The sequence below is a fragment of the Rhinolophus sinicus genome, chromosome 15 (genome assembly GCF_057876585.1).
Source record: "Rhinolophus sinicus isolate RSI-liver-muscle chromosome 15, RSI-T2T, whole genome shotgun sequence".
Taxonomy (NCBI): Eukaryota; Metazoa; Chordata; class Mammalia; order Chiroptera; family Rhinolophidae; genus Rhinolophus; species Rhinolophus sinicus.
In genome coordinates this window covers 29557802-29582071 of record NC_142515.1, presented here as the reverse complement: position 1 = coordinate 29582071, position 24270 = coordinate 29557802, and the positions used below count along the sequence as shown (strand labels likewise).

Sequence of the window (24270 nt, the reverse complement as noted above, 5' to 3'; positions counted from 1 at the left end):
TGCTGTTACCAGTAGGTATTTTGTAAATTCCCTTTATTAGGTTGAGGAAGTTCCCTTTTATTCCTCATTTGCTGAAAGATTTTATTACGAACTTTGTAAAAAAATTTTACTGTTATCTATTAAAACGTCTTTTTCTCATTAATTCTGCTACTATGGTAAATACTATTAATTGAGTTTCAAATATTATACCAACCTTACATTCCTGGGAAAACCACTTTGTCACCATGTAAGATTGGCATAATTGAAAATGCACTGTATAAAAAAATTCCTTTTTATACATTGCTGGATTCAAATTGCTAATATTTTGTTAAAGACTTTTGGGACTTTTTAAAGGGTAATTTGAGTTTTCTTTACTTTAAATAACTTTGATTTTGTTATCAAGGTTAACATTGGCCTCATAAACACTGTCCTCATAAATAGGGTTCCCTCTTCTGTTGTAAAATTTTATGTAAAATTAGTATAATTTCATCTTTAAACATTTGATAAAATTTACCAGTGAAGCCAGGTGTGCTTGAAATTCTTTGTGGTAAGGGGAGTAATTCAATTTCTTAAATAGATAAGGGAATACTCAAACTTTCTATTTCTTTTCATATCTGCTTTGATAATTTGTCTTTCAAGAAATTTATCTATCTCATCTAAGGTGTCAGATTTACAGGCATATAGTGTCTAACCAAAGACAAAGGAGACAAAGGCCAGACCTTCCTTTAGGTGAGGCCAAATTCCTTACTCCATACTCACCTTGTCATCAGGAGATACTTGATGTTATTTAGGGGTAAAGAGCCATGAAATCTGCAACCTACTTAAAAGAGAGGGGGCAGTAATGTGCAGCAAACATAAAACTGGTGAATACAGGGTGGACGGTACATGGGAATTCAATGTACTATTTTTACAATTTCTCTGTAAATTTAAATTTTTTTCAAAATAAAAGTTAAAGGATATATTCATATTCTATAACCCAGCAATTTAAATAATCAGACAAATCACACACATACTCTGCACAAGTTTTATCACAGAACAAGATTTGAAAACGCCTTAAACATCCCACAAAGAGGACTCGATAAACAAACTACAGTATGACACCAAACACCCCAAAACAACAAGATCACATTTTTTTCAAGAGTATCCATGTGGAAAATTCTCAATACATGTAGACTACTGAAGGAAAAAGTTGCAGAACTGAATATATGACCCTATTCTATATGTATAGGAAAAAGACCGCACAGAAATGTAATGCAAATGTGGTTGTCTCTGAGTGGTGGGGTCACAGGTGAACTTGAGACCTTCCCATTCCTTTTCTGAATTTCTTGAAGGGTTCCAGATACTCTTACCACTCCAGGGGCAACAGGAAGGAGAGCTTACACTGATTTAGGGGTTTAGCAGGCCAGGAGGCGTGGGTCTGGATTAACCCCAATGGGGCGGGGGAATCTTGCTGGCAGTGGTGCTAACTGGCCACAGGGTAGCCCAGCAGAGCGGAAACAGTGGACTGGAGGAGGCGCATAGGCTCAGATCCGGTCTCACTCCCTCCAACATAGGCAACGGTTGGGCGATTAAGATGTTGCATGTGAAAAAATAGCTTCGTACAAACGTAAAAGCACCTGCTTTTCTACTTTGTTCCACAAGTACATTAATGGACATGGTAGCTATTACTATAGCAAATCCACATGGAACAGTGAGATGCAGTGTTTAAAGCTCTGAGTGGAGTTATGAATTTGTCCTTCCTACATGATCCTGGGCAAACGGTTTAGCCTTTCTGAGCCTACGTTCAGCTCTGAAAACCTGAGATGATGATAATTTTTATCACAGTCCTCCTACGTCCGAAGGTTATTGTGGAAAATCTATTGTGGAAGATGTCTGTGAGGGTGGTCTGTAATCTACAAAGTGCTTTATATTTATAATGTTAAGGTTAATTTAGGGCATTAGCTGTCCCAAATGCTGAATTATCTTTGAAGAGGTGGACTTGGATGAGAAGAGCAGCAACGCAATACGACCAATAAGCTTTGCCACAAGAAACCCTGGGGTGTTCAATGTTCAAGTGAACACGGACAACAACTGAATTTCGTTCGATGGGCAGCGCCGGATACCTGGGATGCAGGAGCCAGCTGGGCGGAGGCCTGGCCAGGGAAGGATGGGGATTAGGAGGGCAGGAACCACCCTTACAAAAGGGAGCTAAGTAGGTGAGAATCCTTGGTTTTCACCACAAACATTCCAAGAAGCTGTACTGAATAGTGGAAAGGACCAGATGATTCCCCATGTCAGAGAGGGACACTGCCCCAAGACATAAAACTTGGGGTTACTCTGGGCCTCTGGATGGGGCTGCTCCATCATCCCTGAGCATAATGCTGACTGTGGTGGATGGGCATCACTGTCCTAGGCTGGGAACTGAGGAGCGAGCACATTTCCTCCGAGACGCCTGTCTGAACTAGCCAGGCAGCTCACAAGCAGAAAAATTGTCTTGACAGTGTCAGAGGCCAGAGATATCTGCCTAACCTGCTGCTGGAGATGCTGCAATAAGATGCAAACACGAGCTGTAGCGGAAAGAAATTCTTGTTTTTCTACCTTTTTTATTTTCCTCCCTGTAAGGCCAGGGACAAATCTTTCTGGGTTTGGGGTCACTGACAACACCCATAGCAAGGAGGTCAGCCTCTTACCCTGAGATTCCTGTTTCATAAAAGTGATCTCTTTTTTTTCTCATTAAACTTTGTTTTAATGAGTCTCAAAATTCTGTGGCAGATTTTTGGTCAAGTTGTTTCCACTAAAAAGTACTGATTTTAAAAACTAATAACTTAAAAACTGCCAGACACACAGAAAACAAATGGTCCACAAAACATTCTCTTTTTCTGAAGGATTTATGATGCATTGTAATCATTAGCCTGTCTTTTACTATTAAACTTAAATGACCAATTGAGACAAACAGTTCTGAGACCGTTCTTCCACCACTGATTAAAACTGGGGTGGTGGGTATTGGGGATAATATTCATTTAGGCTTCTGAGATTTCTGGGAAGACTTGGTGACCTTGCCAGCTCCAGTTGCCTTCTTGTCTACTGCTTTGATGTCACCACAGCAACCGTCTGTCTCATATCATGAACAGCAAAATGGCCCAGAGGAGGATAGTCCGAGAAGCTCTCAACATATGTGGGCTCGCTAGGAACCATATCAGCAGTGGCAGCATCACCAGATTTTGGAAACTTCTGGCCACCTTCCAGCTTTTTCCCAGAACGATAATCGATCTTCTCTTTTAGTTCAGCAAATTTGCATGCAATGTGAGCTGTGTGACAATCCAGCAGAGGTACATATCCAGCACTGATTTGGCCTGGATGGTTCGTTCAGGATAATCACATGAGCTGTGAAGCCGGCTGCTTCCATTGGTGGGTCATTTTTGCTATCACCAAACACTTTGCCATGATAGACATCTTTGAAAAACACACTCTTGACATTGAACACACTGTCCCCAGGAACAGCTTCACTCAAAGCTTCATGGCCCATTTCAACAGGCTGTACTGCAGTTGTAACACTGATTGGAGCAAAGGTAACTAACCACCTTGCTAGGTCTGAGAACACCAGTGTCCACTCAGCCCACAGGGACAGCACCAACACCAACTGTGTAGACATCCTGTAGGGGAACATACAAAGGCCTATCAGTTGGATGAGTTGGTGGCAGGATGCAATCCAGAGCTTCAAGCAGCATGGTTCCACCCATTGCCATCTTTACCGGTGACTTTCCATCCCATAAACCAAAGCATGTTAGCACTTGGCTCCAGCATGTTGTCACCATTTGAATCAGAAATTGGCACAAATGTTACTGTGTCAGGGCTGTAGCCAATTTTTAATGTAGGTGCTGACTTCCTTAATGATTTCCTCGTATCTCTTCTGGATGTAGGGTGTCCCAGTGGAATCCATTTTAACACCAACAATAAGTTGTTTCACACCCAGTGTGTCAGCCAGAAGGCCATGATCACAGGTCTGCCCACTCTTGGAGACACCTGCTTCAAATTCATCAACACCAGCAGCAAGAATCAGGACAGCACAGTCAGCCTGAGATGTGCCTGTAATCGTGGTTTTGATAAAAGTCTCTGTGTCCTGGGGCTCCGCAATGGTCACATAACACTTGCTGGTCTCGAATTTCCACACGGAGATATCAGTGGTGATCCCACATTCACATTCAGCTTTCAGTTTATCCAAGAAACAGGCATACTTGAAGGAGCCATTTCCTATCTCAACGACCTCCTTCTCAAGTTTACAACCGTTCTTTTGTCAATCCACCACATTTGTTGATCAGATGGCTAGTAGTGGTAGACTCGCCCGAATCTACATGTCGAATGATGACAAATTGATATGAGTCTTTTCCATTTTGGTTTAGCAGTTTTCATGACATCTGCATTCTGGTGACAAACCCATTGAGAAAAAGCATGATCTATTCTTAAGAGTGTGGAATCAATCCATTTATTTGACTAAATCATTGCTACCCAGATATACTTTAAAAAAAAATTTCACTGCTTTCTGCGTTAGGAACAATGAAAACAAGAAATATTGTCAAATCAGGATGTCGAGAGATCGGTTGAGGATTGGCCGGTGAAATTGTAAAAATAATACGCAAACTCCAGAGGTTAAATTCAGGCGATTTATTGTAAACAGGATTATCCTAGCACTCCACCAAACTGGCTGTGTCATACACATGCTCTCTCTTCCAAATCAACTAGTCAAAAAGACTTTATTAAAAAGTCACAGGTAACTAATAACTTAGTGTGTTTCACTAATCTCCTTCACTAAATAAGCATTGAGTAAATAGTGTCGGGTAGTCTGTTATTGCTCATGGACTGCAGCTTGGATCCATTTAAATGAACCCATTAGTATGCCTGAGTGATCCAACAGTAGCTCTAGATCCAGTTTAGAAACCAGCCAATGCTGGAGCACACTGAACCACGATCACAGGTTCCTGGAAGACCACATGCGATTCCTTTCAGATTTCTTCGCGTGACTTACTCATAAAAATGACACAGTTAAATTCCATCCGTTTTTTTTTTTTAAAAGAGCTAAAAGTTACTCAATAGCATATAACTTTCCACAGAAAAGGTAGGTGGATCATCTACTCTTACAGTGGTGGAGTTAAACGCTCAGGACTAATTTTAGATCCTTCTCATATATATTTGCAGTTTGATGAAAAGCTGCATAGTCTACAAATGCATAAAACGTGATGATTGATGCACCTTCGGATGGACAAAGACAGGCTTCATACAAGGAAGCTCTTGAAGGTAGGGATAAAGATAGTTACAGCACCACATTTACGTGACAGAAATGGAGCCCCGCTTTTGAAAGCAGCCTCCACAGCTGTGATTATATCATTCTGCTCCAAATTTAGATTATCTGGAAAATGGTAAATGTGAAAACTTAAGATGTGAAAAGATACGATTCTACGGAAAGAAGTCCTGGCAAGGCAACTCATATGGAGGTAAAATGTCACTTGAAAATGCCATTCTTTACTTTGCCTGAGTTAGTGGACATCAGGGCCCCTTACTGTTGTTACTAGTGCCTGTATGTGAAAGTATATTCATAATTTCTCTTGAAGTTTTAGAAACAGTAAATATTTCAAAACAGCTGTTCAATGTGTAGTAACAATTTCATCTAAAATAGTATCTCATGAAAAGAAAAAAATTTTTTAAGTCCACTCCAGTCATCTTTTGCGTGTTTGAATGTTTATATTTATACATTTGAAAAATAACACTTAAGGCAATATTAGACTGGTAGCAAAAATGGATTTCAGAGTCTTATGGAGATCATGCTACTTAAGAATCCAAGGCTTTATTTTTTTAAACCTCCAAAAAGGTAGCTTTGTATTTGTTGCCTTTTAAATTCATAATGGGGCAAATATTTTGGTTCATCTACTCACTGTAATTTCACAATAGTAAAAAATTACAGGTGTCTACAATAGCTAATGTTGGAAAAGCATGTCACACACTCAGTGGGATCTGAAGTTCACCGTATTTGTACTTGTTAAATAAATACAGTAACATATTAATGGGAAAAGGTAAAACTGATAGAACACTGCAAACCAATTATGAACAAGAATGTTGATATAATTCAATCAGAAAGAAACTAATCACGGTAATCCTGAGAAATTCAGTTTGGGATCAAGTTGATGTTAGGTAACTGTATTTCTAGCACTATAAGTAAGTAGGGTGTTCTAGAGTTTTCCAGCACTTGACTAACTTGAATAAAAAACATGTTCAAATTTTATAAAAAGATTAAAACCATGCCTTATAATCAGCAATTTCACTAATAAAAGAAAATCACATTGCTTGTACACTGTTTTGTTCATTATCTGCCAAATGTAATGTCTCCACTGATTTACATGAAACTATTCAGTGGAAAGCAAATTTGAGGGTCAATTTTTTAAAAAGATATTATTACCTCTCTAAATGTTTTGAAGCCTTTTTTGGTCAACCTATGAGGCTCTTAGAAAAAAGATACCACATTTTCTTCTGACAAATGACTATTTTACAGGACAGGGAGGGAAGAGTCTATAGGAATATCACCCATCATTTTAAGTATTGCTATATAAGGGAAATTTCTCTTAGTAAGGAAAAAAAGCTTTTTAAATATTTAAGAGGCATGTATTTTAAAAATACATCTATAAGATTTTGTAATTTAATTACTTTGGATTTTTAATATTTCTACATAATGACATTTGACAACTTCTCTTTTTCTGTTTATCTCTCTAATAGTGAACCAGAAACTACTAAAGTGGCCAAGATTGTTTTCCCAGCCCCTGGAAGACTCAGGAATGCATCCACTTGCATTTGCCACCCATGGGAATCTTCAGAGTTTTGCAGCCATGAAGTTAATATGTGGCTTCACAAGGGGAAACAGTGGCAAACCACGCTTGAACTCGGTCATGTTCTGAATCACTTCAGGCTGCAAAGAAAAAAAGGTTTCTCTTAGTGTGTTTAGCCTAAAAAGCAGACTGAATAGGACATTGACATTTTTCTTTTTTTCATGCATACTAGTTTCTACCCCATATATTATGATCTGCTGACCTTTCTTTTTGGATCAGTAGGGCCAGAGGGTCTATGCAAACCTATGGTGAAGGTCCCCAGAGGGACTCTGGACCAGAAGAAGGAAGACACGGCTTTCCTCTGGGTATTCAGGGCTGGCATACTAAGGGCGCAGCACCAAGGCTTCAGCAGAGTGACAGAGGCTGGTGTCCCCACCCAGCAAGGACCTGGTTACATTGCCAGTTTCCTCCTCCTGCACGTAAATGCCAACCTTTCCAGATGACTAACATATGCAGTCCCTGTAGAAGGGGCTGGGAACAAATGTGGCTGGAGACGGCTTGCTGCAGAGTAAATTGAGCTGGAGGCAAGGGCAGACAAGGGCAGAGGCTGAGTTTCTGTGCAGCTGAAAAGCAACAGGTATGACCACTGGGAACCGTCGGAAAGAATGGGGACCTGGCCTTTAAGGGAGACCTAAAGTAGAGGCTCGAACACCAGGGGACCTAAAACCTCTAGGCCTTATGTATCCTGATGAACAAGCTCCTTCTAAGTAGGAAATCCTCTAACAGTGCAATCTAACATAATATTTACATTTCTTACTTGTGGCAAGGCTGGTGCTTGTGACAAATTTATATCATTTTGACATGGGAACTCTCCAACCACAGGACCTATAAGAAAATAAAAGGTTTAGTGCTTTGCACTTACTGATACTAGCACACAAGAGCCACTTTCAAAAAATAATCGAAACGAGACTAGGCGCCTTAAAAAACTGTGCCAGGCCCAGTGCACGTACTTCTCAGATCCTCTCGGGCTACCTGCTCCCCCAAGGCCTTGATTGCTTATCCTGCCTCCTATCGGGAGTGTCCCCATTGATGGTTCATGATGTTACCATGGTTATTAAAGCATTGGCAGCAGGTCTGATCTCACTGGACCCTGAAGCTCTGGCCACCAAAACAACCCAGAAGGCCGAAGGAGATAATGGTTGTGGGTAAACCTTGTCCAGTCAGAGACAGGAGACGGGAAGGACTGAAAGGATCAATTGCTCATCCTTCCTCCCCACATGCACTGGCTCCATATGGCTTCTTTGGGGATGTCCCGCCAGCAACTAGCTGTATTTTCTTACAGAACAGTGGCCAGCTTGGCATTGTGCCATCTGGTGTTGGCTCTCTCCTTCACTGCCTCATTCTTTTTTCCCCCCTTATTTTTGCTTTGCTAGAGCAGACCATGTTTCCAGTTAGTTCCCCTTCTGTACCCCTTTACTTTCTGGTGCTCGATAAGCAATGTGGCTATGGCAAGGGATGGCTACCATGTGCCTAAAAATATACTTAATAAAAAAAAAGTCATTATTAAATACTTACAAGAATCCATTTCTCTGGCAAGAACATGGACGGATACCTTATGTCTCCTCGGGGCATCTACTGCCAACATTTCCTAGGCAGAAAGAATAGCAAAGTTACCTTTTTGTTTCATTAAGGAAGTTAAACTGGGGTGTTCTCTTATAACTATGAAGAATCAGCTCTTGCATATCCAGATACAGAAAAGATGCATCTTTTTCTTTCCCCTCACAGTATTTCATTTAAGCCGAGAATTATCCTTAACCCCATTTGACAGATGAGAAAACTGAGTCCAAAGAGATTAAGTGACGCGTGCTCAAACTCCTACAACTAATAAGTACCTGGGCTGGGCTTAAAAACCTATCCTAGTCCTCATTGGGGTGCGATGCAGAGCCCTACCTAGTGATCTTTAGTGTCTGCAGAGACAATGGCCTGAGCTTAGTCAGGGGACGACCACAAAGCCTGCTCCTCTAAGAACCTTCGCAGATTCTGCACCAGGGCACTGCTGTGGTTCCTCATCTACCAAAGTTAAGGAAACTATCACTTATTGAGTTCTGCCTTTTATCAGGCGCTCTCTTATGTTAGCTCACTTGATTCTCTGTAAGCTAAGCATCATGATGATTCTTATTTTAGAGACACAAACTCTAAAACACAGAGAGATAAAATGACTTGCTGGAATCATACAGCTCATAATCGCTTCCACAGCCAAAAATGGCTCAAATCTCATTGCTAAAAAAAGGTACTTTCAAAAAAAAAAAGCTCATAAGGGACAGTGTCAGAAGTGAGGTCCCTCTTGTTCTCTCCATTCTACCATGTTGCTTTGAGGGATTCCCTTTAGTTACTACCATGAATACCAGGAGTGGCAGGTTGGAAGACATATCGGTGGGGAGGTGTCTCTTCACCTTTCCCTGTCTTTTTTAAAGGGAAAACACAAGTTGTGGAAAAGCTTCCCCTGATGCCTCAGCCAGAAGTAATGTTTTGTATCCTCAGCAGAAGAGATCATCAGCGAAGCCAAATCCACTCAACTGTTATTTATGGAGAGTTATTATAAGCCCGGTCCTCTGCAGCTGCAATGGAAGCCCTGCTGATGCTCCATAGCAAACTTGACCATGGCTTCCTCCAACTGGCAGAATAGCCCAGACTCATCTGATAGCATCTAACTTATGAAAGCAAACTTTTTGATTCGTGATAACCTTATGATTCTTCATCACTTTTCATTGCTTCCTTATCAACCTATATAAGTAGAGAGTAGAACACTTTTTTCAGTTTCAGATTGTTCTCAACTTCCCAACCATCTTTTGACAATCCCCATTTTTCTAAAAACCAACCAACCAACCAACCAACCAACCAACCAACCAACCAACCAACTGCATTTTCTTGCAAAATGTATTCTAAAGAACACTAGAGTCCTAGGAGATACTTATAGATATTCAATGCAAGAAAAAGGGTCTATGGTGAAATCAGTTTAGGAAATGTTTTGTTGATCAAAATTAAACAAATGCTGGACTAAAGGAGTCTTTACTCTGGGGCTTCTTAGAACTTTTAAAATGCAAAACCAAACTCTGTGCTTCTCCAAGAATGGAAATAAAGAGTGTAGACATCTTCAAACTTATGTAGTCACTAAACTCTTTTTTCTAGGTACCTCTATTATTATCTTATAGAACACTAGTGTACTATGGAACACAGCTTGGGAAATGTTGTTTGACACTTAGCTTAAGCTTGGTAACAAACACTCAGTTTTGAAGACAAGAATAATCTAGTCTTATAACTGCTATTTTTACAAATTCAATAATCAGGTATGACTTATGCAAATGAATAATTGAATTTGTGGAAGGAAATGAATAATTAAATTTGTGGAAGGAAAGACAAATCTCCATTTCTTCTGGAAACATTACAGTACATTATATTAGGACATCATTCTTTTTGAACACACATAACTAATAATGCCTTAAAATGAATGTTTAGTGGGGCCGGCCCAGTGGCTCAGGCGGTTGGAGCTCCATGCTCCTAACTCTGAAGGCTGCTGGTTCGATTCCCACATGGGCCAGTGGGCTCTCAACCACAAGGTTGCCAGTTCAACTCCTCAAGTCGCGCAAGGGATGGTGGGCTATGTCCCCTGCAACTAGCAACAGCAACTGGACCTGGAGCTGAGCTACACCCTCCACATCTAAGATTGAAAGGACAACAACTTGACTTGGAAGAAAGTCCTAGAAGTACACACTGTTCCCCAATAAAATAAAATTAAAAAAAAAAAATGAATGTTTAGAAACCAAAAGGAGCTGAACATGATCACCCTGTTTTGTAGGCAATTGAGAACAGATACCTAATCTCACAGAGTTGAATAGTCTTAAGCAGTAAATAAAAACAATTAAGACTTATTTTATAACATTAAGGAGGAAAACGTATTCTAATTTAAAGCATTCTGATGAAAACATTAAAAAAACCCTACGATTGAGTATTGCTAATAAAGAGATAACAACAACAGAGACTATTTATTAAATACTACTAAGTGTCAATCACTTTACATACCATTTCAATTAATTCTCCAATTAGTCTATTCTTTATCTTGTAAATAAGGAAACTGAGGCTTAGAAGCTTAAGTAACTTGGCCATAGTCACAGAGCTAGCTAGTTGGTGATGGGACCGACCCCCCAGGTCTGTATTCAGAGGCCATGTATGGTCCTGCTGTTGCCCCCACGGGTTAAAGCACCTTTGGAGAAGTTGAGATCACTGAGTGAGGTCTGCACTCTAAGCAGGGCTCTCTAGACAACTGAACAGCCTGGCAGTGGACATGTGTCCTCAGCATTGCTCCTACACCTAATGTGGTCCCTCAGAGTCCTACGGTAGCTCTCTCCTCATTTACACGACTACCTGGGATTATATTTCAGATCACAATTTTGTTTTATATACATTTTATTAACAAATTAGGTATGTATTTTTACACATACATACATACCTAGGGGTGGTGCCGAAAAACTGTATACACATTTTAAGAGATGTTATCTATGTATTACTTTTCAAAGTTGAATTGAATTACGGTAGCGATGTGTAGCATGACGTTCACACAAAAGATGGTTTTGGGAATGATCGATTTTACTTCCAACAAGTATTACAATTTTAATACAGTTATTTTCCTTTCTTAAAATGTGTATACATTTTTTTGGCATGGGGTGTGTGTGTGTGTGTGTAATTTTTTATAGCAGTTTCGGGTTCACAACAAAAATGAGTGAAAGGTACAGAGATTTCCCATCCATCCATTGCCCCTACATACGCATAGCACCTCTCTTACCAAAATATATGTATATTTTAAAGACTATTATTGCAAAAGAGCAAGAGTAGTTTAGATGAGACACTTGTCTTCCTTTACACAATGCAAAGGGATCTGTGAAGTAACGGAAATAACTTGCCCAGCCATTTCCACAGCCAACACAGCTCAAACCTCATTGCTAAAAAAAAGGTACATTCCAAATACTGGCTTTTACTATCAAATTTTGAAACTAAAATAGTTGTGTCTTCCTTTTCTTATTGCTAAGGTGTTACGGGCTATATTATACTTGTTTGCACATATGGAGAACAACAGCCTTGTAGTTTTTCAGAGGATTTGGGTGAAAGAAGTATAAGTAACTTGTAGACAGTGCAAGATCACCATTTTCCTCTAGGAAATTATCAGCTCCCTCGGGTCAGGACATTTCCTTTTTCTCACTCTCCCCACAGCACCAACAGTGGTGAATTAAGTGGGCATTAGAAACTCCAATACAGGAGAAAAATGTGGTTAGTCTTCACTGTACAAGTAATTTCACAAAATCATTCTGATGAGAACTGCAAGTACTGACTCTTGTGTTGTCGGTTACAATATACCCCTGGAAAACGCCACGGTAAAGTAGATGATTTCCCTCCCAAAGTGATGTCAGCACAGGTGGGAGTGAGTCCCTGATCAAACAATTGGCACCTAATAAATCAGATATGAACCAGGAGACGTGGCTAGAACCCTAGCTAGGATATAATTCTAAGGCACTATGGTAATTACAGAGGATACTTTTGCTCCTTATCCTGCAAAATAGACAATATTTTACGCAAATTAGAGGCCCCAATATATTACAAAGAATATATGGAAGACTCTAAGCACAACTTTCTTGCAGCTTACATTTTAATTTCTGCACTTAGCATCCTTATTACACATTATATACCCACTTAACAAAATTTTCACTACCCTTAGAATTTTGTTACAGGTGGGGAAAATTTAGATGGTACAACCCTCTTAAAGCTGTACTGGGAAAACTTGAATGGTGGTGTTTCTTTTTTCTCCTAAGAAACTTTCTCAGTGGGCACAGGCATTGACAACTCATAAGATCATAAGACACCTGAACAAAGTCCAAAGGTGAGTCATCATCATTAATGTAAAGAAGCAGCCACAGTAGCACCGAAATGGTTGAATATAATTTATAGTTGTCAGAGATTGGAGAATAATCTAATTTTCATGTTCTATTTGTTTTCTTTGTTCTTCCCTCCCATCAAACAAGCTCAGCAATGTTCTTTGTGGGCTGGGATGGGAACAGAGAGAAGAGACAAAAGGGTAGCTAAAGAGATGCATCTGGAAGCCAGGAAGGGCCATCACGGTCCCTGGTCCGGAGGGAGAAGGAAACAGTACTGGGTACAATATGAATTGTCCCTTTCTGCTAACAGTAGTATGTGTCAAAAATACTTAAATCCATAAAAACGCCTTCATAAATCCTGCCCAAAAGGATTCAAAGTAGCAACATACAACACAGTACATACCATATTTCCTTATCAGTCAAAATCAAAATACATGAATTGAATTTACCTTGTAGAATTTTATGATATCTTCCTTGGTAAGTGTCTTTAAATACGCAACTTCTGTATTATCTGAAAAAGTAATCAAACAGTAATTTACTAAGAGTCCCATTTTAAGTAGCCCAGATACTACACTAAATGACAATATACTTCACTTCAACACTTCTAAGTATCCATATTTTTAAGTGATCATCTGCTCCTGCAAGTAGTGAGGAAATAAATTTCAAGTAAAAAGTTAAGAGGATATTCTGGCTCTCTACTTATGAGCTGTTGGATCTTGGGCTAGTCACTTTCACTTTTCTGAGCCTCAGTTTCCTCTCTGGAAATTGGGGATAAAAATGACTTAATGGGGCTTTACTGAGGACTAAGAAAAATGATAAATGACAATAACACATTGCTAGGGCACATGAGAAATGCTCAGTAAGTGGTAGGTATTATATTTATAGTGAATACAATTGCTAGAAAAATTACAGGTAAGGAAACAGAGGCCCCAAAAAAGGTGAGTCGGCCAAGATCATAGCTTCTTGGTGTTAGAATGAGAACACAACCCAACTCTTCTGACTTCTAGTGTAGCTTAGCACACCCACTGTGAATCTCTGCTCTAAAAGAAAAGGTGAAAGGAAGCCGACAGGCAAGAGACTCTGGGGAGCATGCCCATTTCTAAAAGCACGGACAAATTTCTGGAGATCCCTACAGGCAAATGTCTGAACCCCTGTGCCTCCAGAGTAGCACCTGCCTCAACTGAGTTCAAACTGCAAATTTTTCTTTTTCTTTCTTTCTCTCTCTCTCTCTCTCTTTTTTTGGTGTGTGTTACGGGAACTCGATATCTACATATCCACGCTCAGAGCCGCAGGGGCACAGTGACTGAACACAAAAATGAAATTAGATTATTAGTGCATTATTATATAGATCCAGCTCTAGCTTGAGAGAAGAAAAAAAGATGAAGTTTCTTTTTTAGGAAATTGTTATGTTAAATCACGGTTCTGTAGAAATGCTGTACCCTCACCCCCACTCCCAAATCTACAAAACGTCATCTACAAAACGAATACCATTTTATAGAATGGCCTCAGTGTCCTCTAATATTACACTTAGATGCCATGAACGTTGAGGCCTTAATTTTGCCTTACCTCTGTCAAAATTGTATTGCTGGGAGATGATTTCCCCCCAGTATTTAGCACACTCTGCAGAGAGTTTCTTTGGTTTGTCTAGTCGACGAATCGCTAATGCTTGAATGTGTTTTTGGAAGGCCTCTTCTGTCATGTCCTCTATGGACTTTTCCATGGCGATTAAGAAAGCTTCCACTCTGCTTTCTAAGTAGTGAGGAGGCTTTTCTGACTGGATGATGAATCGTAAGCCCTGTATGCCATTGGCTCGACGTGGCCCGCTGAAGACGATATAGCCTGGAACACAAACACCAGCCAGTCAGGACCTTGGCATTTGAGACTCGGGTCACTTTAAATCTTTCAAAAAGCATGCTGTCAGAGCAAATAAAATCTACTTTAGGGTTTTACATTATTAACCTTTGAAGAAATATGAGCAATTAAGATATCCTCAGTTCCTACGGACACAGCAGAATAGTTAGGAAGTTGGAGATACCTCTTCTTAAAAAAGTAAAACAAAAAACAACCCTACTCATCATTCAAACTCAATATCGCATAACTCCTCGTTATCTGCCAGCTAATCCCCTTCAATCTATGTTAGTTATTCCCATTCCCATGAAACGCTGAACTCATTTTCATCCTGTAACCATTGTCCTAGAACTGTTTCCTTTCACATTCAAGTTCCTTACGTGAATTTGCTTCTATATTGCATTTCTTGTTAGAGAATCCATTCCTGGACCAACTCTGTTCAGACTGTAAATCTTTAGAGACCAAGTAATTGAGGTCATACTTCCATTGTCATCTTGTAAGCTCATGCCCTACCTCCTTCAGCTGCCCTCCCCTGAACCACCCCTCTGACCGCTGTGGTGTCTCTGGGTTCCACTTCTGAACCCAGAAACTATCTTCAGCATAGCCTTTAGAGTTTAAACACTCTTAGTAGCATTTATCACACTGTACAATAATTACTGTTGTTCCTTTACAGGTCTGCCTTCCTGATTAGACTATGAGCTCCTCAAAGGGAAAGGCCATCCATAACTTACCTATTTTCACTGTCCAGCATCTAGCATGGTGGTTGTTTAACACTTGGCACTTGGAGACACTCACCCAAACCCTTTTTCACTGGCTCTTCCAGTCATACTTGAGCTTCTTTCTTTTCTCACTGATCAAACCCGCTAGGATCTCCAAGACTTTTAACAGTGCCTAATACTCTGCCTGAAACATTTCCTCAATACCTACTGAGCACCTTCTATGTGCCTTAGGCTTGGGATACAAAGATGAATGAGAGAAAATACCTGTTCCCTCAGGGAATCCAAAGTTTAGTGCATATAAACTCCTCTGATGGCTTGCTTCCCACCTTGCCACTCATAACATCCTGCCTTAGCATCCTCTCCCCTCTACCCAACATGTCCTCTTTATTCACATGTATATAATGTAAACAGAGTGTCACCTCCTTAAGAATTACTTTACTGTCCATAAAATATTACTTGCTTATCTTTTAGAAGGGGATTCCTCACAAACAAGTTTTTCATAAGTCTTTCTGAATAGAGCACGCCTGAAGCCACATGCTAGCAGACTATTATGTGTGGAGAATGTCCTCTGAGAACAATGGCTGTTCCTCAAGGTCTATGGTACCCTGCTATGGCCCACTTCTCTCTCACCCAGCTGTTCCTTGGTGCGCAGGGTGTTGAAGCAAGGCTCAGAGATGATCTGACAGAAGAGCTCCAGAAACATGTTCTCCGAGGTGCTCTGCATGTCCGTTTGGTAGTATATCTCGATGCCACAGTTATTGTGAACTTCATTCCTCTGCTGGTAAACGAACCATCCTCCTAAGAAGTTTCAAAAAGAGAGCAACACGTTCAAACACTTATTTAAGTTTTCATAAAGTTAATGTTTTGTTTGGCTTTTTAAAGTTGTTCAATGTGGTTGGTGTTTATTGGTACTTCCAAACTGCAATTCATTTATTAACAGTGTGAAACTCAACTTACCTAAGAGAATCCTATACCAGTGATATGCATTTGGCAGGCACTCGCGTGCTCACTTCGGAAGCACATATACTACAATTGGTAGGCCCTCGATAAACACTCATTGAATTTAAAGGGCAAGGAACTTATAAAATACCCATTTTATGACTAAGTATTAATGCTAAATGAGATCCATAGTTAATAAAATGTGCAATGTAGTGCATGTACTAGATTAGAACTAGCTAATACACATAAGAACCTCAGTAGAAATACCACCTATGTTTTAATAACCATATATAACAATTTTTTTTTAATTACTAGTTGTGCCTTTATTATTTTGTATTTCTATTTAACAGTCTATTGGCAATATTGTTTACTAACACTCACACTAAAGGTCATTTCACAAATTTACACAAATGTGTAGAATGCTTAGAGATAACTCAGACTAACATCTCACTTTAGGGATGAGGAAATTAAGATCCTGAGAAGTAGGGTGACTTGTCCAAGGACACAAAGTCAGATGGTAGACAGCGAAGACTCAGATATGCGGATCAAATATTTCATCAAAGTTATGAGTACGATGATCATGCTTTATGATCTGATGACTACTTCATGAGCGATAAATTTGACTAAGCAAATATATAGTGTTTAGTTTTAGTACTGTATAAGACTTATGAATTGAACATTTCTCAGAAATAGTAGTAATGATATGCCTGCTCACTCTTATAGATGCTAATTTAGACATCAACAGAAAAGGGAGACAGCGGAGCCTGGAATTGTATTTCATCAATTTCACTTTTCTGACCAGGTCCAAGTCTGACTAAAAGTCAAACTTTCTGATCGTACATTGGCAGCACTAAGTTCCCTCCTATCAGAAAAGGTCAGGGAACCCAGGCTGCAAGTCCAACATACAAATCTCCAAATGTCTCCTCCTTCATAATGCCTGAAGCTTTTCTTTTTAAACTGTAAATATTGTTCCAGGGAGAGTTAAGTGAAGTACTACCGTGTTTCCCCAAAAATAAGACCTAACCAGAAAATAAGCCGTAGCATGATTTTTCAGGATTCTTGTAATATAAAATAAGCCCTGATGCGTCTTTTGGAGCAAAAATTAATATAAGACCTGGTCTTCTTTTCGGAGAAATACGGTAGAGCTTATTTTATATTACGAGCATCCTGAAATATCATGCTAGGGCTTATTTTCCGGTTAGATCTTATTTTCGGGGAAACACGGTATTTAAGACTTTCAAACCTGCTCAGTTGACTAAATTAGAATGATTTCCTAACAACTAGCATTTTGAGAATGAGATGTGAATGGAGTTATTTTTGAGCATGGGCAATTTGAGAGATAGAAAAGATAGGGTCCTAGGAGAGGAGAGAAGGCAGGAAGTATAGTAAAAAGAGGTGAAAAAGATAGATTTCACTTTGAAATTTTGTTTCTAGACTGGCCTCACTGGCTTTTGAATGGCAGACGCTTCCTCCCAGCCACATTGCAGTGACTGAGGAACAAACTAGCAGAAGTCTGAAAGGAACCATTAGCAGGTCTGTGATGACTGGTCATGCAGAACAGCAGAGCTGTGCTCAAGGTATCTCTGTGCATTCAACAGTGATATCCTGAGATAATACCATGCTTGAGTTGCTTTAGTAGCTACTCAAGTGAGCTAGACTCACAGCCTGGTGTTAAGAAATGTAAAGCTAATAAGAGATACGGAGATGCACTTCAATCCCAACTCAAGAGAAAAAGTACTAAGTGGCTTATATAAGTATGTAAAGGTTCAGAAAACCTGTGCTGGGAGGTCAGAAGAGAAAGTGATAGCTGGGAGTTTTAGAAAAAGTTTAGTGGAATAGGTGGCTTATAAGATGGGCCTGGAAAGATGAATAAGGTGTAGACATAGGTGCATGAGGAAACGGGTGGGGGGTCAGGGGATAGGATGGAGCATTATTTTCAGGAGGATAAAAACAGCTGGAGAAAAAAGCACAGACCATGAGTGCATGGAAAACAGCCAACAATCAAGTTTGGCCCCCCAAAAAAGAAAAAATCAATGCTTCTCATCCCTGGTCTAATATACTTTCCACTAGATAATTTTGAACAATATGGAAAATAATGCTTAATGAGTTTTTATATCAACAGAAACCATTTTTAATGCAAAAGTAATCCAACATTGCATCCTCTAATATGTTTATTATCCATTTTATGTTAATTCCTCATAAAATATGCATGTAATGAATACATTGTGTTATCTGCACCTGTGGCTTTCCTAAACTATTTTTGCCAAAGATGTCTATGGGCTTCCAATTAGATATTATGATTCTAGTTTTCATGTTTTATAAATAAATTGTATTTCATGATTAACAATCAGCATTTCTTTAGCTTTGTGATGTTTTTATTTCCTAACTCTTCTATACTCAATTACTAGTCAATTCCAGTATCACTGTCTTCAAAATAATTGCCTGCCTCCAATTTCACCTCTATGGCCCTCCTACAGAGAATTTTCTGAGAAATGTCTTTAACTATACTTCAATAAATAGTAGAGGATCCCAGGAGATCTTTACCATAAAACTATATATTATCATCCAAGTGAACTCAACCTACCTGTAATCACACACAATATCATGTTCAAGTACTCCATTACCAAAGTTATAGGATTTCAACTTACTGTCAGGGAGCTGAACTTCTCTATACCGAACCAGCTGACTTGGAAGGAGAGGTTTCGTATGAGCATGTTCAATAAGAGTGTCTTCAACCATCTGCATAATTCCTAATGCAGCCTGGGGAAAATCACAGGTCACAGTATATTACAAAAACACAAATGTATCTTGTCTGTGAAAATAAAAACAGTATATTGAATGACAGCCCATACAATATGAAAACATGCCTGTGAAATAAACCAGCCTAGCTTATCATAAAAAATGGATGAAAATTGAATTTGTCAATTTGCAGTATAGTCAATATGGTAGTGAAGAGACACAGAGACCCAGACAATCTTGACGCTGGAAAAAAGGCACTGCTAAAGCTGGAGATGTCCTGGTCATGGAAAGTTGGTCCCAAGTGAGTGACACCTGGAGTTACAGCAAAGAAAAGGAAGTGAGCATAAGCCTTTATTTTGAGTAAAACTGATCTTGCTGAGAATCCTGTCTCTGCCACACTTATTAGCATCTGACTTTGGGCATATTGTTTTGGAGGCAGCATAGCAGAGTGGTAAAGAGTGTGGGCTCTTGAGACAGACCGCAGTGGGAATTCTGGAGTGCTATACATTTGGCCTTTGCTATTTCGTTTAATCCTAATAACACTAATTTTACAAATAGGGAAACTGAGCTCAGAGAGGTTAAGAACTTTTCAGACGATTACATATCTAGTATGTGGCACTGTTAGGATTTGAACCCAGGTTGTCTGATCCCATACCATGTGCTCTTTCTTATAGTCCTGCTGTCCTATACACAGTTGGGAAAGCGATCTCAACTTCCTCCTATGACTGCACGAGACAGGCAACAACAGAGGCGGCCGCACTAAAGTGGGTCCATAGTTCACCACCATCATTCTACTTCCCCTGTGCCTCCCTCCACCTTCCTCCATAGAGTAGAGAAGATTGAGTGAACACTAAAACACTAACGTGCTTATAAACATACTGTGGTAGTTAATTGTCTAAGACAGACTAGGGTAAAAAATCTCTTGCATTGGTCCATTAAACATTGCTAAGGCCTCACCCACCCACCTGCTTTGTTATGTTTCCATGGAGAAGAGCTTCAATATGCAGCCGTGACAGGAGCTGAGGTATGAAGGCCTTAAGGCGAGGAAGGGTGACATCTGTAAAGGAGTTAAGAAATAGTGAGCTCTACATATGAGCTTTTTAAAAAAAACTTTGAGATAATTTGAGAAGAGTTTGGAGTTCTAAAATAGTACAGAGTTCCTGTATACCCTCCAACCAGTTTTCCCTAATGTTAACATCTTTCATAACCATAGTACAATGATCAAAAATAAGCACTTAACACTGGTACAATACTATTAACTAAAATAGACTTTATTTGGACTCCATTAACATCTCTTTTCTGTTCTAGGACCTAATCCACAATCCCACCTTGTATTTAGTTGTCATGTGTCCTTAGTTTCCTCCAATCTGTGACAGTTCTTTGGTCTTTCCTTGTCTTTCATGACCTTAAGATTTTTTAAGAGTACTTTCAGTTATTTTATAGAATGCCTTTTTTTTGGGTTTGTCTAATGTTTTCTCATGAGTAAGCTGAGCTTATGTATTACTAGAAGAATACCACAGAGGAAATGTGCCTTTCTCAGAGCATCACATCAGGGGCACATGATGTGGATATGTTGTAGTACCGGCGATGTTAACATTGATCACTTGGTTAAGGTGGTGTCTGGCAGACGTCTTTACTGGACGTGCGCTATTTTATTCTTTTGGTTGTTATTAGCTCACGAATGCTCAACAAGCAATTAGGAAAAGCCACCTGCTCATCAACACTTTTCCCACTGTAACTAATAAATACTTATTTGGGTGGGAAATGTTTTGAAACTATACAAATATCCTGTTTTCTCTTAATTTTTACCCACTAATTTTAGCATCCAATGGTATATACTGCCTGTATCAATTATTATTATGGCATCCCAACAGTGGGTTTTCTGTTCCCCACTTTCCTTTTACATGTATTGACTTAATTCTTCAATAAGGAAGAACTGTCCCTTTCCCATTAGGACACCATCCTAATAATTGTTACAATTGATGCTAAAACTAGTGGTTGAAATTTAAAGAGAGATACGGGAAGGGAATTAACAAGTGTTTACTATGGGTCAAGCACCTGATAGATGTTATAAAACTGTAAAGCGTGTACTATTATCCACATTTTAAAGGTGAGAAAACGGAAGTTTGGAAAACTTAAGTTTCTTGTCCCAAATCATCAAGCCAGTAAGTTACAGAGTGGGCATTTGACCCTTGGTTGGACTAATTCCAAAGGGCATACTCATTCCTCTCCATTGCACTGCCTTAGGAGCCCCGATACCCTGTCATTCTGGGCAGACCTGTACCACAACACTTACTCTCTTTGTGTTTACTAAAATGATCTGTTTACACTTATGCTATGGCACTAGACTGGAGCTCCCTTATCAAAGAAACCCACCTAAATGATCGTTTGTTTTTTTAATCTCAAGCACCTGGAGTCCAGGGCCTGGTGCATGTCGGGCAATCGGTAAAGACTGTTGGATCACACTGAAGTCTAAGGTTCTTGTTACCAAGGCACCTGGATAGCTAACTGACTTAGAGTCATGAGGGAGCCAGCTTCTCACATTGAGTTGTCTCCAGATTAAGCCATGTTGGTATTACTGGATTTTTTATGAGTATACATATCAAAACAGAATGATTATTTATTAGAGTAGATAATTTCAACTAAGAAAGTGCTGACTTTATAAAATACATTTTAGGAGGGTTTTACATGCCTATGAGACACATTAGAGCATATTCTGATTAAAATTTACATAACATCTCGCCCAGAATCTAAAAAATGGGGAAACCTCCAATATCTCTGCTTTTTGATCATGCTGAATGTAGGTTCCGTTTCTTAAAAAATATATTTAAAATCAATTATGTGGTATTTTTTTAAAGGTAAAATTCTTGCTATTAACTGGATGTAACTCATAACCATTTTGCAAAGAAAGGTATGTTAACTGGCCAGATTAAAAATGTATCTGTTCTAGTTAACGAATTTTATAATCTATACGTCTATCCAATGCCTGAGGCAACCAATAAAACAATGAGTTTTCAATACTTTGCTCTTGATTTGTCACTGAAGACATCAAAAGCATAGTGTTACACAACAAGTAAGCACTTGTCATAAAAGATCATTAAAATTCAAATGACTTTAGAAAAAAATAAAGAAAGCATTAGGCTGCAAGTAGAAAAGGAGTCTCACCATCCAGGGCTTCTTTTAATTCATCTTTAGTCCAGGCCACTTCAGTCATCAGCAGGCGGAGGTAGTACATGGCGTGCTGATGCGGCTGCTCAGCTCGGAAATTGTTAAGAGATCGCATATACTAGTGAAGGGAGACACGGGCTCATTAATTTTAAAAGTCCTTAAAAATCATTTTATATTACCTTAGGAGCACAAAAACAATACACTGTAAAAGTAAGGTTGGTAAACTTACTGCCTCTTTGATAATTTCAAATCTTTTTTCATCAATCTCAAAGGTAGCCATTTTCTCAATAATCTTCTTTAGCAAAACTGGCTGCTTGTCATTGTAACCTTTTACCGAGAGCTACAGAAAGAGTTCAGGGTATTAAAAATCAAAAATATCATGAAACAACGTAAGCTTGTTTATTAAACATTTATAAAATCCCCAAACCAGGTGTATTAAAATAAAAATTCAATAAGAAATTTAATTAATTTAACTTCTCATAAATATAGTTTAACACTTAGGAAGACAATATTAACCATCTCTATTTACTAATACCCAAAAGCATAATTTTGCTTTTCCTAAACAAAATCAACAGTAAGAAAACTCACCTGATGACAAACTATGGCAGCACACACCACATCATCAAAATTCAAGTTTACATTAAATCAAAATTAATTATAGACTATATTTTAAGTTTAATCTTCAAAAAGAATTTCTAAGGAATGGCAGGATTAAAGTTTTTATAGGTTTAATGAGAAGGTAAAAATCACAGGGGAGTGATATCTACAAATTATGGGTAGGTAGGTTCCCAAATTGTTTATATTGAAATATTTTTAAAAACATATTTGGAGAAATCGGGCAGCCCCAATTTTACAGTATATGGCATTTTGCCACTTTTCTCATTCAATGTTGCCCAATAAGGATCCATATGTCTCACCACTTGCTTGTTTGATGGGTTCTGCTTATGTTCCAAAAGAAAATGGCAAAAAGGATGTATAGTGAAGACACACTGTATATACCACCAGGATTTTGCCTTAGGACAATTGACTTTAATAGTCCCTGAAAACATAACATTTTGAAAAGTGGGGGATCCCTATTATCATATTTCCTATTATTATATTTCCACATGGTGCCATGCACAGAAGTAGAGGATATCTTGCAACTAGAACACCTGTGAAAGCCTCTACCTTATGAAAAATGATAGGCAAGAAGCAGTAGGAGTCAACGTCCTTGGCCATGGAAAGCGTATCACATACTGTGGGAACTAGACTGACAATTAGCAGAAAGCCCATTTTGTCACAAACAAAAAAAATTATTTATATTAATGGTAATAAACCCCTAAAACTCAATAGTGAACACTTAATAATAGATTATTACTTTTCTATTTGGAGTTTATTTTGATCTCTGAGCTTCAAATATCCCTGGACTTTGAGAATGGTTAGGTTATGTACATTCTTATACATTAAACAAAAGCTACCAGAAAATTAACTGTGTGAAGAAAAAAAGTTACTGCAAAATAAAATTTAAAAACCCTGAAACCTTTTGTATTAGAATTTATAAAGAGGAGCACACAGCATATGCCCTGATTTTAGTTGTTACTAAAACATACAGTACATTTTCAAGAAAAGTGAAGATGAATGTGTGCTATAAAAGGGATGTTAATTTGGAAATGAGATACCGTGTTTCCCTGAAAATAAGACCTAGCTGGACAATCAGCTCTAATGTGTCTTTTGGAGCAAAAATTAATATAAGACCCAGTTTTATATTATATTATGTTAGATAAGACCCAGACTTATATTATAGTAAAATAAGACCGGGTCTTATATTAATTTTTGCTCCAAAAGACGCATTAGAGCTGATTCTCCGGCTAGGTCTTATTTTTGGGGAAACACGGTATAAGTTTGGAAACATATCACAAACAGCATCAAGAGAAAGGATCTAGATTTCTTAGAGTACACTTAATAATGCTTATTTTAAAACACACTTAAAAGTAGTTAATGATGCATGCTACAAAAAAATTAAATGAGAATGTCACATGTATTTGAACTCAGGAACTTTCTGCTACGTCAGCAAAAAGAAAGGAAGTTTATATGAGGTCTGACAATTAAGTTCGTGAACTTGTTGCAAACAATGTTGTTAACCTATTTTGATATCAGAGAGATTATTCATTATGAATTTGTACC

General features: G+C 38.7%; 1 protein-coding gene and 1 pseudogene across 5 annotated transcripts in view; both read right to left on the bottom strand.

Annotated features, from left to right (window-relative positions):
• Window positions 1-2837: 2837 nt before the first annotated feature.
• On the bottom strand, window positions 2838-4444 carry LOC109450782 (elongation factor 1-alpha 1 pseudogene; annotated as a pseudogene).
• Window positions 4445-4605: 161 nt separating this feature from the next.
• Window positions 4606-24270, bottom strand: part of IDE (insulin degrading enzyme) — a 111651-nt gene continuing 91986 nt past the window's right edge. For all 5 annotated transcript variants that reach the window (XM_074339386.2, XM_074339387.2, XM_019739427.3 and 2 more), the window contains 10 exons: window positions 22337-22447; window positions 22105-22225; window positions 19905-19996; window positions 18849-18960; window positions 15892-16059; window positions 14261-14533; window positions 13144-13205; window positions 8346-8418; window positions 7588-7655; window positions 4606-6910 (listed from right to left, as the gene is read on the bottom strand). In XM_074339386.2, coding sequence (XP_074195487.1) covers window positions 6815-6910; window positions 7588-7655; window positions 8346-8418; window positions 13144-13205; window positions 14261-14533; window positions 15892-16059; window positions 18849-18960; window positions 19905-19996; window positions 22105-22225; window positions 22337-22447 — 1176 coding nt within the window. In that variant the 3' untranslated portion in view covers window positions 4606-6814. The remainder of the gene's footprint in view (window positions 6911-7587; window positions 7656-8345; window positions 8419-13143; window positions 13206-14260; window positions 14534-15891; window positions 16060-18848; window positions 18961-19904; window positions 19997-22104; window positions 22226-22336; window positions 22448-24270) is intronic.